At 40.3% G+C, this 16,151-nt stretch overlaps 1 protein-coding gene across 3 annotated transcripts in view; it reads right to left on the bottom strand.

Annotated features, from left to right (window-relative positions):
- TMCO3 (transmembrane and coiled-coil domains 3) overlaps positions 1-15,955 on the bottom strand; it is a 34,322-nt gene extending 18,367 nt beyond the window's left edge. The window contains exons 1-7 of one of the 3 annotated variants that reach the window (XR_008435981.1): positions 15,824-15,954; positions 12,629-13,169; positions 7,885-8,064; positions 6,061-6,252; positions 5,130-5,258; positions 2,070-2,162; positions 724-910 (exon numbers count right to left, since the gene is read on the bottom strand). Coding sequence is in view for 2 of the 3 variants with exons in the window: in XM_053971821.1 (XP_053827796.1) it covers positions 724-910; positions 2,070-2,162; positions 5,130-5,258; positions 6,061-6,252; positions 7,885-8,064; positions 12,629-13,075 (1,228 nt within the window). In the remaining variant the exon portion in view is untranslated. Of the gene's footprint in view, positions 1-723; positions 911-2,069; positions 2,163-5,129; positions 5,259-6,060; positions 6,253-7,884; positions 8,065-12,628; positions 13,170-15,823 lie in introns of all 3 variants that reach the window. The other 2 variants (XM_053971821.1, XM_053971820.1) reach the window with 2 other exon arrangements.
- Between the last annotated feature and the right edge of the window lie 196 nt (positions 15,956-16,151).

Genomic DNA, 16,151 nt, shown 5'->3' with positions numbered 1-16,151 from the left:
CTGTTGCACAATAAAAACATAGACTTTGCTCAGCATTTAAGCACTAGTTACACATTGAGTGAAATTCCTCTACTGAGAGTATACAGGCTTTATTCTGAAGACACACATTTGAGCCAGCATGTGTAAAATATACACCTTGAATTTTGGCATTAGAATGAATATTCTAGAGCGCAAAGAGTACTTTAACACTATTTGTATGAGGGAGATTTAAGTGGAAGAAAGCACAATGTCAAAACTTTCCAAAGGAAACATTTAAACGTGTTTGAGAAGCTAGAAATATGGCCCTTGAAGGTCCTTACTTGAAGAGCTGTTAGCTATAAAAGACCATCTGAACTGGTTTCTGTTTCCTGAAGAAGGATGTGAATTTTTAAAATTAACCTTTCTGCCCTGATGATAGGTAGCAGTAGGCTAATTTGGTAACCTCTGAAAAAGTTCAAGGATTCCAGACTCTCAGTAAAGTCAGTTCCCAATGGAGAGTACTACAATGGTTGTACTATGCTGTCTTTGCCCAAAGAGGACTGGTTACATACAAATCAAATACACTTCCTAGCAAGAATACACACAACACTGGCCAGTGTTAAATAAGGATGATTGTTTGTAAGCCAGGCTTAAGAGTGGATTTTGTTTTGGTTTTTTATCTAGCTTCTCTTGTAATATTACAACATCAACTTCTTTCAAATTTTATTAGATACTACAGTAGTCCATATTTAAAGTCATATTTACCTTCTTTATCTCCTCGAACACTACCAGCAAGAAATCGGGACACCAGTGGTGTGCTTGACAAAGACAAACAAGTGGAAATGAAGACGCTCTGTGTTGGCCTAATTTGGAGCAAGTGCCCCCATAGTAAACCAAAGGCAATCATCAGAACTGTCATGTAGCAGGGTCCTTGCAAAGATATTTTCCATACCTTGGGAAGAAAACAAGTTCTTATGACACCTTTCTCACTGCTAAGTTACAATGTTTTTCACTGCAAATAAGCAGTTAAAGATGTGTGATTTGGGGCTGTAGTACTGGGGCACAGAATAATGGACTGTCACGCTGTATCACCTATTCCCAACTTACAACACTGAGTAGATAGTCTACCCCAAAAGACTCCCTACCAGAAACCAGGTGAATTTCCCAAAGCTCACAGACAAATTACGGGCCAAATGGTCCAGTATGGGTTGAAATACATTAAAGTTATCAAATGAAAGACCAGTTATTGGATGTCATTCTAAGATGAGGAAAAAATGGGTGCGGCAAAATCAGTCACCAATACCAGTAACCGGCCCCAGACTAGTGCAGAAGCAAATCTGAACCAGCAATTTACCTACTATAGTTTAGGAACCCTTGAATTAATGATTTTTATCTTGGACTTCAAATGGACTTGAAATAGCAGATTAAGCTAAATGGTCATTAATTGTAACATTTTTCAATCAAAGCTTTTCTAGTATCATAAACTCACAACCATCAGTTTAGGAACAGATCACACTGTGCAATTCTTTACATATATACAGTCTTCACATATTTGTAGCCATACTTTCCACTATTAAAATTCTAGCTGGCTTGTAACTTTATCTTTTTAAATTAAGACCAAAAGAAACTTGTAGTTTTTGCTCAATTCTGATGGCCACAAAATTTAATACTCCAGATTGTGTTAACATACTTGCTTAATCAGTTTACTAGCTAGTAGAGTATGTATTATCAATTCAATATGCAGTACTTAAACTTTCAGATTTTTTTTGTAACAGGAATGGCAAACATCACTGACACTCCATAACAGCAACTGCACATTACTTCATGTTAAAATAAAGCAGAGATGGACTGTCAAACTGTGAGAGATTTTTCTAGTAATCAAACTGTTTCACTAAAACAGGGAGTAAATGTAGGTTTTTTGAGGCACTGAATAAATAATGCATTCTATTCTTTCCAAAGTGCAGAAGCAAATGTCATATTTGTCTTTTTAAAAATGTACAAAGCTACACCAGTGTAGGGAGTGTGTAAAAATCTAAAATATAACTGAAATCTGCAGTTTTAGTATTTAGCAATTAAATCCCTTAATGCAGGGATATTATAAAAAAAAATACCTTTCTTAATCTTTCAGGAGAAAATTCCAGACCAACTAGAAAGAGAGTGAAGAATACACCAAACTCTCCTAACGTCTCCACCTGTACTATAGACTTAGGAAAAAAAAAGAAAAAAAAAAATCAGTGCACAGCAGTCAACTTATAATACAAAATTATTAAGTACACTACAAAATAAATTGATTCTTATTACATTTCCACAGGTAGTTCACTTGCTGTTCATATGACATCTGAAGTTCCCAGAGCCCCTTTGGAGTGCAATTATTTTTCCCATGACCTGGCTAATACGAGGCAGTAATTTGGTGGGAGAGTGCTGGTCACCCAATGTGCACATGTGCATTGATCTTGGTAAGTGTTGAGGAATACATCTGACCCAGGTAGCTTGGCTGGCAAGCTGCAGACTGAGATGGAGACTGAACTCTCAGTGGGAGCCTGCAACAAGTGTCAGTGAACTACCAACCTTTGGGATAATCAAGGGCACAAAGGTGAAGAAGGCAGAGAGCCTTGTGAATGGTCAGACTGGAAAGTTTCCTTAACAGTAAGCTTTACTTCCTGGTTGAAAAAAACTAGGCTATGTTTTATGCATGTACTATTAAATCTCCAAGGCTTGCATTCCAGAAGCTACTTCTTGCTAGTTGTTTTATTGGTCTATTGGTATAATCTTTCTGCTAGACTGTGACTGCTGCGCTGTTCTCCATCCTACAGGCTCCACACATCCATCTCTCAGACAAGTCTAATTACCAGCCTTTGTGCTACAGAGAGAAGGATCCAACAGCAAGAAAAGTGGCTCTCTTCTTCATCACAACAGAAAAATGGGCATACTTCAGGCCGGCAACTGGTGTACCCTCAGGGCTCTCAGGCCAGTTCCATAGATACATACATGATCAATGCCAGAATGAAGGAGGTGAACACACCACTCGCAAGTTTGCTGCTGATAACAGACTGGGAGATGCTGTTCACTCTTTTGAGGGACAAGATGCCTTGCAGAGGGATGTAGATACACTGAAGCATTAGGCTCCAGTAATTAATCCAATGATTAATGGGAGGAAATTATTTAAGAATCCAAAATGCTGGATTCTGATCCCCCTGGGATGGGGTAATGCCAAGCACAAGTATGGATTAGGAGAGGAGTGGCTGAAGAGCAGCCCTGCAGAGAGGGATCTGGGGGTGCTGGTGGACAGCAGGCTCAGTGTGGGTCACCAGAGGGCAAACCCCATCCTGGGGTGCATCAAACAGAGCATCACCAATCACTCAAAATTATCCTGCTGTATCCACACCGTGTTGGTGTGGCCTCTCATGGAGCACAGTGTGCAGTTCTGGGCCCCACCATGGAAGGAGGATGTGAAGGCCTTTGAATGCATCCAGAAGAGGACAAAGCTATGGAAGGCTGGAAGGAATGTCCTCTGAGGAACAGCTAAGGACTCTGGGTTTGCCTAGCTTGGAGAAAAGCAGGATGAGGCGCAACCTCATCATTCTCTCTCAGTTTCCTGAGGAGGGGAAGTGGACAGGGAGGTGCTGAGCTCCTCTTCTCACTGGTATGCACTGACAGGATAAGTGGAAATGGTTCATAGCTGCCCCAGGAGAGGTTCAGACTGGACATTAGGAAGCATTCCTTTACTGAGATGGTAGTTAAACCCTGGAGCACACTTCCTAAAGAGCTGATTGATGACCTAAGCTTGTCAGTGTTTAAGAGGCATTTGGACAACGCCCTTAACAATATGATTTAACTTTTGGTGAGCCCTGAAGTGTTCAGGCAGTTGACTGGAATATTCTATTCTATTCCAAAATCCTAATATTTCTTTTCAACGTATTTACAGGCCAGAGTAGAAGAAAACAAGGTTTATCATCAATTACAGAAGTGGGGACGGAAACTGCCAGATTAGAATCTACCTGCCTCCTCAGTTCCTCAGACATTCAACTTCTTTAGGAAATGGAAAAGAGACCAAACACAAGAGACCCAGTCAACAAGAGTATTATCCAGGTAAAAAATGTTTATTTAATCACAGCTCCACAAGAAAAAGGCAAGTCACTTAAACTGTCCTTGAGAAACTTCTTTCATATGTGTTCTGACCACATCATCTTCTTCAATGTAAGTGTCCTGAATATTAGTTGTTGGGTCTCTTTCTCATGCCAAGCTTACAAACTTGTTTCTCAGTCTAAGTGATCAAACTTTCCAGACATTCTCAACCCAGAAATCACGTACAACACAGAGGTTGAGATTATTTAATCTCTTCCAATACAAGACCAACAAAATCCTACAATTTCTACTAATCCCTGCTTTTGAGCTCAACAATAATTTTCAACAGAAGCCCACGTAGGAACAGATGTCGCAAAGACAGTAAGTTCCAAGTGGTTTCACAGATATCAGTGCAATAGACACATGCAGCTTAAGCAGACATTACTGTGCAGCCCTAGCATGTGTTCTGTTTTGCCTGCTGGCTAAACAATCTGTTAATGCACACCAGAGCACTTAATCAAAACATGTCCAGCCAACCACAGCTCATGGTTTCACAGGAGCCACTAATCAGGGTACACGTGATGGAGCTAAAAAGGTTGAAAAGACTTTAGGAATGTGGGCAGGGTACTGGGAAAGGAATAGGGGGACCAGGGTGGATGAAAGCACTACAGAGGTGCAAAACAAGTCTCTAGAAAGCCAAGCTATGTTCCTTGGGGAACTATTTGTTTTAAATGCTTCCTCCACCATCAACACTGACTTTTTTGCAAGTTTCTGTATATTTTATGTAATTTAAATAATTTGGCTCCTAATTGTGATGCTTTATGATTAAAATCAAAAAGAAAAAAAAAATCACATGGCATAAAACTTCCACAACACACAACCTTCAGTTTTCACTTTCAACAATTGTCATAATTATATAGGAGAAAAAAAAGTTGAAAACAAAATTATTCAAAGACACAAAATTTCAAGGCCTCTTCTTGTAAAGGTTCAGGTTTGGGGATATCTTTTTTCAAATACATTTGAGGCTGGCAATACCATATCCTTTTAAAACTACTTTTAAAGATTTCAACAAATTCAATCAGTCAAGAACTAACTTGCACACTTACCTTGATACTATTTAGTCCTGAGGGTCCCAAGAGTACTCCACAGATGATATATCCAAACATGGTTGGCAATCCTATTGTTGTGCACAGCCATCCACACGGCAAAGACAACATTCCTATTGTCACAATATCCTAAATGCATAAGATTTACAAAGGCATTAATATAAAGGACACATAAATTTGGGATGAAATTGAAGACTATTATCTTTCAAAATATAAACAGCACTGTAAAATTAAATGTAGACTACTTCCCATGAAAAGCAAACAAAACTTCTATAAATTAACCTAAGTGCTGCTGCAGGTGTAAGCACAGCAGTCTTTCAGATGAAGAAGATGAGGTACTGATCTTAAATAACTGGGGGACTTTAAATCAATTTATAAATATTTTAACTATATTGTAGAAAGTAGGCAATTTCCTGGATGGAATAACACCCTGCATTAAAACAAGATGGTGAAACAGAATTGTTTTGGGTTTTATAATTAAAACAAAAATCCCAATCCAGTTATTGTATATGAAGCACAAATACAATCAAAACTCTACCATGTCTATGTATTTTCCAGTATCCCTTTTTTCATCATGAGGCACAAACAGATAAATTCTCTCTACTGACAACATGCAAGTGGCTTATTAAGTACAGCAGTAGCTTTAACACTTTGTAGTCTGACAGAAGGGACAGTGCCCCAAAGCTGCAACAAGAGAAGCCAAATACAAAAAGAGAGTGCTCACATGGTATCATGATCAGTCTTGTGAAGACAAACCTAAGAGTAGGGAACACATGGCTGAATCATCATAGATGGAGAAGTCATGAATAGTGGGATAACTTCAGAGAGACAAATGCTGAAACTATACTCACTCCAGCCAAGTAGTACTGATATGCAAACTTGTGGGACTGAATCCAAAAGTGAATGACAAGAATGTCTCTAAAATTATTACCTTTATGAAATGATGATCAGCACGAGGAATGGTTGAATCTCTGGGTTTAGTAAGGATATACTGATTGTTCTGAGAATCAATAAGCATACTAAGACCTAAGTCATCTTCTACTTCTCTTTTTGAAGCATTTCTTTTGGAGTTGGCTTCATCTTCTTCCACCCTTAAAACAGCTTCGAAGTTTACACCTCTTACCTTTAAGAAAAAGAAAACAAATAATCAGACATACAAAAAAAAAGGAAGTCAATTAAGCATATCATAATAATGGAAGGACCATTAGCTGTGCTTGACGTTTCTACAGAACTTGTTGATACCAACTAAAAATACTGCAGGTTTCTTCTCTAAAAATCTTTCAATCTCTTTATCAAAACTTGATGTCTTTAAAAGTAACATTTTCTTATCTTGAACAAAACCAACTGGAGATTACAAAGTGATATTCAGTTCACAAAAATCTGAACTAAAGATTGCATTCCAAGCTAAGAAAAGGTCACTATCCTGTAAAATTGAAGGACAGATTATAAGAACTGTTTCTACCTAGTTATTTTCAGGATTTTATTTCTCAGAAAAGCAATTCTTGAACACAGGTTGTAGTGTAGATTTTTTTAAAATTATTTTTACCTGCCACACTTCACTATTTGGGTATATTTTAATAGAAGCTTGTGTATCTTTATCAGAATATTGATTACTGTATTAAAGCTTCTCTATTCTAAAATTCCATTGTTTTAATTTAAAAAAATGTTCCTTGCAATGATGGAGAAGCACTAAGTCCTCCGGGTTGCACTTCATGATTCCTTCTCTTTCACGATGGAGCCACAAGCAGAAGAGCAGGGAGAAGCCGGGAGAAGAAGGCGGCGCTGGCGCCCTGCCAGTTCAGGTGCCGCAGCACAGCGCCCGCTCCGGCTCCCACGGGGCCGTTCTGCCCCGGCGGGACAGCAGGGGGCGCTCCTGCCGGCCCGGCCCCTGCCCGGCGCGGCTCCCACGGGCACAGCCGCTCGCATCTGCTGTACACCAAATAAAAAAGCTGCTTCCACTTTCCCTCGGTTCGAGCTCAACTACAAAAAACCCAAACAAAACCACACACGGTTCACGGCTCTCTGCTACAGAGAAACTGGTTTTGCCTCCTCAGCAGAACTCAAGAGCTAAGTTTACCTCGGGAGTCAACCTGGAAATCAACAAAAACCTCCCAAGAGCAGAAGCCAAATAAACTGCAACCCGTGTTTATGCAAACAGGGCCAATTTAGGGAGTCCATTTGAGGATGGAAAAATGGGACACTAGAACAAACTGACGTATTCCTGGCTCCTGTCCCATCATGCAACATAAAAACAAGGATCAGTGCAGGTAGGCCAAGGTACAAAACGCAGAGGAAGTCAGACATGGAAGAAAGTAACATCACACATACATTTCAGGTCTTTCCTTAGAACAATATATCTTTTCCCAGACTGTGAAAACCAACTGCAAGGATTCTTGCTCTCCTATAACTTTCTCAAGAAAATGAAAAAGTGGAGACAATGCTGAACATGGTAACTCCATATCCTGCCAAGTCCAACCATCACAGTCCCCATCACCACAGAGATGCCACATCTATCACGGGCTGTATCACTCAGATGTACTACACTTGGCCCTGTCAAAGTGGCAGCTGCAGGGAGAACTTTCAAATCAAAACCACAGAAATCACTAGCAAAAAGGAGCGGTTACTCCTGTTTGCTCACTCTTTAACAATCACTAAAATCCTAACAACCTTATAACACAAGAGAAACACACAGGGCAAACATCAACTATAAATAAATGCACTCCAATAAAAAGACTGAGCCTAAAGCATCACTTACAGATTTGTTGTCATCAAAGGCATGCTCTTCTATTTCCTCTTCCAATCTATCAGCTGCCTTCCTGACATCTTCCAGAATTTCATCAAGCATTGACAGGCTTTTGTTTTGGTGCTGCATGTTCTTAAGGGCTTCAACCTGGTGTTTCTCTGCTGCTAAGAGTTCAACATATTCCATTTCTTCCTGTTGAATTTTAAAACACACAGATAAAGTGCTGGCAGGCCTTTGAGCAGAAAAAACATTTGACATAAATGTGTGCTTCTTTTGACACAAAACATTTTATCAGTGGAATTGCAAAAGCAATATAGATGTCATGAAGATATTTAAAGATTGCTTTTTCTTGTGCCAATTTTCATTGGGTAAGTGGGCAAGAAAACAAAACAACCAAACAAAATATCCACCAATTGCCTTTTCTATTACATTAAACAGCAGACCTGCCCCAAGGTTATGATCCAGAAAATACAAGAAAGGATTTACTTTGAGAAACTCTAGGAAACATTTCAGAGCCAAATAAAGTTTAGAACTTTGTGCTTTTGAAGGGAAGCATAATACCTTGAAAGCATAGCTATACTATCTACAACAAACAAACAAATTAGATGTAAAGCACAATGAATCTTAACTTTATAGGCCCTTTAATAGGCCCTTTATAGGCCCTTTTATAAACACAGGAAGAGGTCTGTTTATGGTTTTCAAAAATTACAGTAACTGTGGAAACAGGAAGAAAAAAAGAGCTGGGGTAGAGATGAGCAGCCAATCACTCTAGCCAAGCTTCCTGTTCACGTTTCCCAAAAAGCACTTTTCCTATCAGAATTAAAACATGTGACTTTTCCCCCTATTTCAGTTTGGGCCTCTTATCAATTTGCACTGACAACTTCTGAAATTACTAGGTTTCTGAAGTAAAAAGAGAAAATATGCTGATATGGTTTGATATGGTGTGAAAATATTTCAGTAATTTCCCTGATAAAGTTATGATGTTTCAGGTTCAAAAAGAGAACTAAAAAGCTTAATTTACTAACAGCTGGGCCTAACACCTTTTACATGGTTACTTATGACAGTAACCAAACAGAACACTTTGTGTATTGACAGAGAACAACTTGAGGATTTTGGGGAAAAAAGATTCTTTCCTTTACATGCCTCTATTCTTTTAAAGATTGTTGAAAGAACAGCTATAAGGAAACACACACAAGGGCAGCAGTCCTTCCTTTCAGTTAGATTCAGGATACTGAGAATACTTGGATGAGAGAGACCCTTCTTCTGCTCTATTAAAGAGCCAATATTATTAAAAAGGAAAAAAAAAAAAAAACAGGCAAAAAAAATGCAAGCAATCTATAGGTCTGACTCAATTCCCAGAAAACACAAGCTGCTGTCTCCAGATGCCCTGCCCCTGCCACATCCAGTTGGAAATCAAAGAATATAGATCTCCTATAAGTTGTGGGTTTTATCTGCCTACTCTCCATAGCTATCTTCAATAACCTGAGCTTATTAAATGGTCCTAAACACCTATGCTTAAATAACGGGGGTGTCTCCTCCTCCATGCATTTGCAGATGGACATTTTTCCCCTTGGAACCCACAAGAACACGCACATAATTTAGGCAATTCCTTGATGCCAAGAGAAGAATATATTCAGTACAACCAGTAACTGTAGCAGAACCCTTTTGAAATCCTGACAGTCGGATGAATGCCTCTGATTGTGAGGAAACCACAGTACTGGCGTCTGTTGGTGTTTAGAACTATCACAGTTACACCCTCATGGTGAAAAAGTTACCCAGATCCCAAAATAACTCGAGCTGGGAAGAATGTAACTATTAATGTGTTTGGCCCAATGTCAACAATTAGTTCTTATGCAACACATAAGTAGGAGACACAGTCACTCTCATACAGCCTCAAGGAAAAACATTTCCTATCTGTTGCTCTCTGCTAGCAGATATTGCTCAAAAGATGTAAGAAACAGCCCCCATATGAGCTGCAGATTCTCTGCTAATTCAGCAACAACTTAGAACACAGGATGGAATTGATAATTGTTAGATTCTTTCCCCTCGAAAATGGAAGAGGTTTTGGGGACCAGGAGCCCATCTCAAGCCCTTCCGTTGGCCAAGACAAACAGGCTGAACAGAGCTGAAGGCAAACTACATAAAAAATAATCACTAATTTCAAAGAAGTTACCTTTCCCTGAACAGCAAGGTAGAAAAGCTTTGAAAAAATAAGAGTTTAGCAGCAAGTTCCTTCAATTAATGGAGATAAAGGTTTTTGTAGTCTATCAAAGTGGCATCTGTTTCCACCAAGAGACAAATGCGATAGCAGTAGACTGGGACAACCACGGGCAATGGTGTCCATAAAAAGCACAAGTTAATTCAAACAACCTGCTACATGCTAAGCAGAAGTGCATCACAGTACAAACACTGCTCTGCAGCTCAGGCTGGGATTGGAGACACTTGATCATGAGGTACATACCAAGCAACCTCTTAAGCAAAATAATACAGATAAGGATTGTGTACTTAATAGGAACACCTAAAAACATATGAGCAAAATGAAGCAAGATTAAGACTTTGGGGCAATGCTGATTCAGAATGCAGAGTTGCTATTGCTCTCTACTATTTATTCAGAGACAAAAGCACATGCAGAAGAGGTTGCATCTTTGCAATACTTGCAAGTCATTTATTTCCACCCATGTCTGATTAGAAGGCATGCAAGAAATTAGAAGCTAATGAAAAAGTAGGTAAGATTTTGTTGCTTTTTCCTGAACTTCCAAACAGGATCCTGGAGCAAAAGAAGGCAGAAACCATCTTCAGTGCTTCTTTCTGACTTCCCCCTGCCCCACACCATGAATGATCCCACTACATCTTTTCACAGCAGCAGAACCAGCAAGAAATGCATCAGACATACATATATATCCCAGCACTAATGACTTCCAAGCATTTCTACTCAACAGACGTAAAATAAAGGGAAGAGTCCAGCACCCCCTACAGTTATTTGTATTTTCCATTCACTCACTGTTTAAAAAATAGATGTTCTATGAGCATACCAACAAAGTAATCATTACAGTAAAATGAAACTGGGACAAAGTTGGACCAAACGTGTGTCTTATGAACTAAGAACAAGTCCAAAACAAATGTATCCCCTGCAATTTTCATCTTTTTGGCACGCATTTTTCCATATCTTTTGCTTCCCTTTATACAACAATTGTAAGGTTAGAACCACAAATACTCTGTTTAAATAACCATATGCATGGCATAAGAAGGAAGGTGCAAAAAAATTGCTCACTCAACTAAATATTTTGATAATACAAAAAAAGCCTACACGATCCACTTCAGCAAAAATAAACTTGACAGGACACACCTCTAAAACACATCATTGTACACAAAGGCTTCCTTCTAGAAGCAGCACCATTCTCAAGTTCAAGGATAAATTACTTCACTATTTTACAGTAACATTACCAAAAATTAGGTAAATGGGAAAGAAGGTTCTGGAATGCCTCACTGATGCTATTTACAAGCTCTGAGAAAGAAAAAAAGGTAGAAAATCAAGTAAATTCATGACAATTTCTATGACATTTCTATGCAGTAGAGGCTGCCACTACCATAAATTAACAACATACGAGTCATATAAAGTAGTTCATTGGAATACATTTAGATCCAAATTACTCTCTATTCAAATTTGTTGTAATTCAGTCTCCATTTCCACTGCACAGAATCACTCCAGTCTGCCAAGTTTACATCCTAATTTCTACTTCCACCAGCCTATCTTGGCACAATTCACTGGACACCTTTACCACACGCAATTTCTTTCCATCTTCACTTGTCAAGGTCTGCATATTTCTTAGCACAAATGCCCTTCAGAGACTCTCACAACTCAAATGCTAAATGCCAATTACATTTTTGTTTCTTCTCTTGCTCCACTGTGCAAGGGCAGCCTCTTCTTTCGGAAGACAGAAAACAAAGAAAATTCTTAATATACTCCTCCAGTGGCTGAGGGGTAGACAACGGAAAAGAGCAGTTTAAATACCAAATACATTAAATTACATTTTCTCTCAATGGGAGACTTTCAGTACACAGTCTGAGCACTACCAAGTCCAGAATACAGTGGCAGATTGTGCTCAACCTAATGGGACATGGGAACTCAAACTTTCCATGAAGTATTTGTGTTCAACTCTTACTCATCTGTGTTTTTTCTTGGCAAAGTTATTTCACCTGACTCTTTCTTGGAAGTACTGCATTTCAAACCTGCAATTCTTAAGTTAGGAGTGCAATACTGAGTTTAAAAATGAAGTCACCTACAGTTTTGCACGTCCATTTTACTCATATCTATACAAACATGGAAATGAAAGGCAGCAAGTCATTCTGTTTTTAAGTGTGGACTTTGAGCAATTCTCATTTAAAATGGAAAAAACAGTTAGTATTTCATCATTTGATGGCATTATTTCCAGTCAGCTAGTGCCACTGGCTTGTCTCGTCCAACTGTACTATGTGCACTGATTCACCCTTCGTATTCCTCTCCTTTTAACATTATATTTGCCATAGGTCTTATGATTATGCTTGGCTTTGAGATAAGAACTATTGACTGCTAATATGTTACAAGCTCTACACCAGAATTACTTGTAAATTTACTAATGAAAACAAATACTTCATTAAACACTGCAAGTTCATGTAGATATCTTTTTTTATTAAAACAGACTGAAACTGTGCCATAAAAATGTTAAAATCACAAGTTGAATATGAAAACTCTAGCAACAAACATGGGGAAACCAACCTTAATTGCAGCTTCTCTCAAGGCCTCCAGTCTCTGTCTACTGCTTTCTTTCATATTTACAACATCTTTGTAATCACCCTGTAGAGCTCTCTGGAGTCCATGGATTGCCTGAAAGACTGAGTTTTCACTTTCATTTAGCTCCTTTTGGAAAATTTCAAAGGTGTGCACCTGAAAAAGCTTCTCTTCATCAGACAGTCCTGCATCCTTCTCAACTGCTCTTATGGCATTTTTTAGTTTGTTGAGAACAATGTTCTTTTGGCGAAGAAGACCAGAGAGTTTTCTGCAGCTCCCCAACACCCACTGCTTCCTCTGAGTGGTAACAGCTCCTTTCCCACGGTGCAGCTTTATTGCATGCTTCACTACATCTTCACGTTCTGCGGGGTTTGCTAACGGGCCACAAGGCAGCGAAACCAACGTCCACAGGGAAATAAATCCAGTCGCCTTCATCCTTCACTTTTTATTCCTCTTGAGAAACTGATAATCCACAGCTGTTCAAGGCTTTCTGCTACATGGTTTCTGCGTCTCCAGTATGCACATCAGGCTGCAAGATAGTACCAATCAATTATCAAACATGGTAATGTTGGGCCATTAGATCAAACAAACGTAGAAAATAAATCCAAGACTGCTCCCAGCCCCACAATCTTTAAGAGAACACATATAGTCTTCACTCAACATTTATGAAAGCCAAGAAATAGCCCAAGGTTACTGACAGATTTTTGTTTTCCCATTGACTATTTCCTAGATAACATCTTATTTTAAAAGCAGTGACTGGAAAGCTTAGTCACTTCACAGGGTACTCATCTGCACTTCTTATATGAAAGAAAGGCCTTTAAAAATATCAGGCCATGATGTCATAGGCTGCATTTCAACCCAGCACTAGAACTCACTATTCTTAGCTGTCAGTAAATCTCCTGTCTCTTCTAAAACCTATCCTAAAGCATTGTATCATAATCATTTGTTATTTATAAAGTCTCAGAAGCATTAACAAACTCAACTACACACATTCAACAAAACATAATAATAAAAAAACTTAATTGAATCAGATTAAATTATAAATCATAATTGTGGAAGAAAGAACAGCAAAACTTCCTGAACTTCTGAGTGCTACTAGTTTGGATCAAATACCTCCTTCACCTGAAAGGCTGCAGGGCCCTGAGGTACTTTACTTCAAAACCTATTAGGGATCTTTAAGATTTTAAAGTAAATTACAAAAACACAAACTCCATTCATTCATAATTTCATTTCCCAGCAACTACTGGAAAATCTATACTTAAACTGCTGTATTTAATTTTAACATCAAGCAGGATAGAATTTAAAAACTAATTTAATTCCCTCAGAACCTAGAAGGAACTACTGACATTATTACACAAAATAACAGTTATATTTTCTTTAAAAAAAATCTAACCAAACATAAAACCCCTCACAGCACAGTTACACATACCAGTATATAAAATTGTGTACTTGGCATTCTAAAAATCACATCACGCACAACATGTTAACAGATCAATTCAGCAGTTATTTCCCTAAAAATTTAGTTAGTCTTGATCATTGGGCCAGCAGCCTTAATCAGGAACCAACACATGGACACAGTCATCTGGAAGCAGCCTGCCTAATAGAGAATCTCATTTTCCTCCATCCAAGGCAGTAGCAGTCACAGTCCCAGATACCCAAGATAGCCAGCCATCATCGATACACAGAATGAGCTCTGAGCAGCCTGGTCTAGTAGAAGACGTCCCTGCCCACGGCAGAGGTGTTGGAGCCATTGGTCTTTACAGTCCCTTCCAACCCAGGCCATTCTGCAATTCCATGGGAAGGGAACATGGCAAGCATAGTCACGCACCTTCATTTTTTAAGTGCCCTCCCATCTCTGTTTCAGAGAGAAATGAGAAAATCTGTCTGTGAGTTGGTTTATTTCTTTTTTCAATGCATGAAATGTGACCCAAAGTATTTAGTTACTAATAGTTGACTGTGGGCTAGAGTTGAATAACACAAAGAACTAAAACATTTAAAATTAAGAACTGAAAGTGCAATCAAAGTAGCAAAAGCATATCACAGCAGTATAATGTCAATAAAATAATAAAGTACAAGCATTTTGGAACTTTAATAAAGCTGTGGGGCTTACTACTTTTAAGGAGTCAGGAAAATAACAATCCCCACCACCTGGCTAAGTTTTAGAAGGGAATTTAAGGAAATATTTCTTCATATATACAAAGTAATGCTCTTTCTGTTTAGTAGGCTTGGGGCAGAGATTTTGCTAAATATATATTACAACCTATTTCTGCAAGAAAGAGGGAGAAGAAAACACCCAGTGTATATCCAAGGTGAGTAAAAGACTCTACTGAATGTCTTACGTGACACATCAAACCACATAACTAAATTTTGAGCAGAGATTTACACCAGCAAAGTTCACTCCCTGTTGCGCTGCGCAAACTTAGCACTGTGGTTCACACACGGGACAGTTTTGTTTCAGTGCTTTTTACCTGGCTAGCAAAAACTGTTTAGAGGAGTGACACCTGGGGCAGTGCTCAAAAGCCCCTAAGGGAATAAAGATCTCACACACCAAAATAAATGATGTGATGCTGAGCACAGGAAAAAAAAAAAAAAAAACAAAAAAAAAAAAACAAAAAAACAAAAAAAAAAAACAAAAAAAAACAACACAACCCACAAAAAACCAAACCAAGGCAAAAAAACTATCATTCCTCTCCATTCACCACCAGTACCAGTAAGTATCAAATCAGAGGGAGAGTCCTTATTTAAGCAGCGTTTGCTTCCTGTTGGATTGCAGCTCATTTTCCCCCTTTTTTTCCGTCCTGAACACGACACTGTAGCACCAGATTTCATCAAGCTGATAATACCGGACCCTGCCTCCAGATCCCCTTGCAAGTCCTTCCACGACTGTGGGTTCGCCTCCACTCGCCCCCCTTCCCAGCCCCAGCTCCTCCCCGGGAGCCGCAGGCCAGCCGGGGCCGTGCCCGCCCGGCACCTCCGCCCCGGTGCGCTCGCACCTGAGCGCGATGGCAGCTCCCGGCGCCGCTCCCTGCGGCGGGCCGGGCGGACGGCGGGGCACAAGGGGAGAACAGAAGGAGGTAAGTGGAGCACGGGGGCGACCGCCCCGGCTCCCTTTCCCTCATGGCGGCGCAGGGACGGGGGAAAAGAGGCGGCCGCCCCGCCCGGCGCTCCGGCAGCGACGCTCACCTGAGGGACGGAGGAAGGCCCGCAGCGGCGGGGCGGGAAGGGCGGGATCGCAGGGCGGCGAGCAGGGGTGTCAGTGGGCGGCGGCCGCTGGCGGAGGGCATCGAGGAGCCCCGTCCTTGCGGCCGCCCCTCGCCCCGCGCCGGTGCCCGAGCGCCGGGGCGGCGCCTTGGAGCGCAGCTGGGCGGGACCCGCGCTCCGAGCGCCGCCTCGCGGCGGGAAACATCACCGCGGCTTCTCGGCGCACGCCGGGAGTTGTAGTCGGAGCCGCGGCCCCGCAGCTGCCCCAGCGCCGCGGCCGCCGCCGCTCCCCCCGGCAGCGCTGCGGGCT

The sequence above is a fragment of the Vidua macroura genome, chromosome 2, assembly GCF_024509145.1.
Source record: "Vidua macroura isolate BioBank_ID:100142 chromosome 2, ASM2450914v1, whole genome shotgun sequence".
In the NCBI taxonomy this organism is placed as follows: domain Eukaryota; kingdom Metazoa; phylum Chordata; class Aves; order Passeriformes; family Viduidae; genus Vidua; species Vidua macroura.
This window is presented reverse-complemented; position numbering and strand designations above follow the sequence as displayed.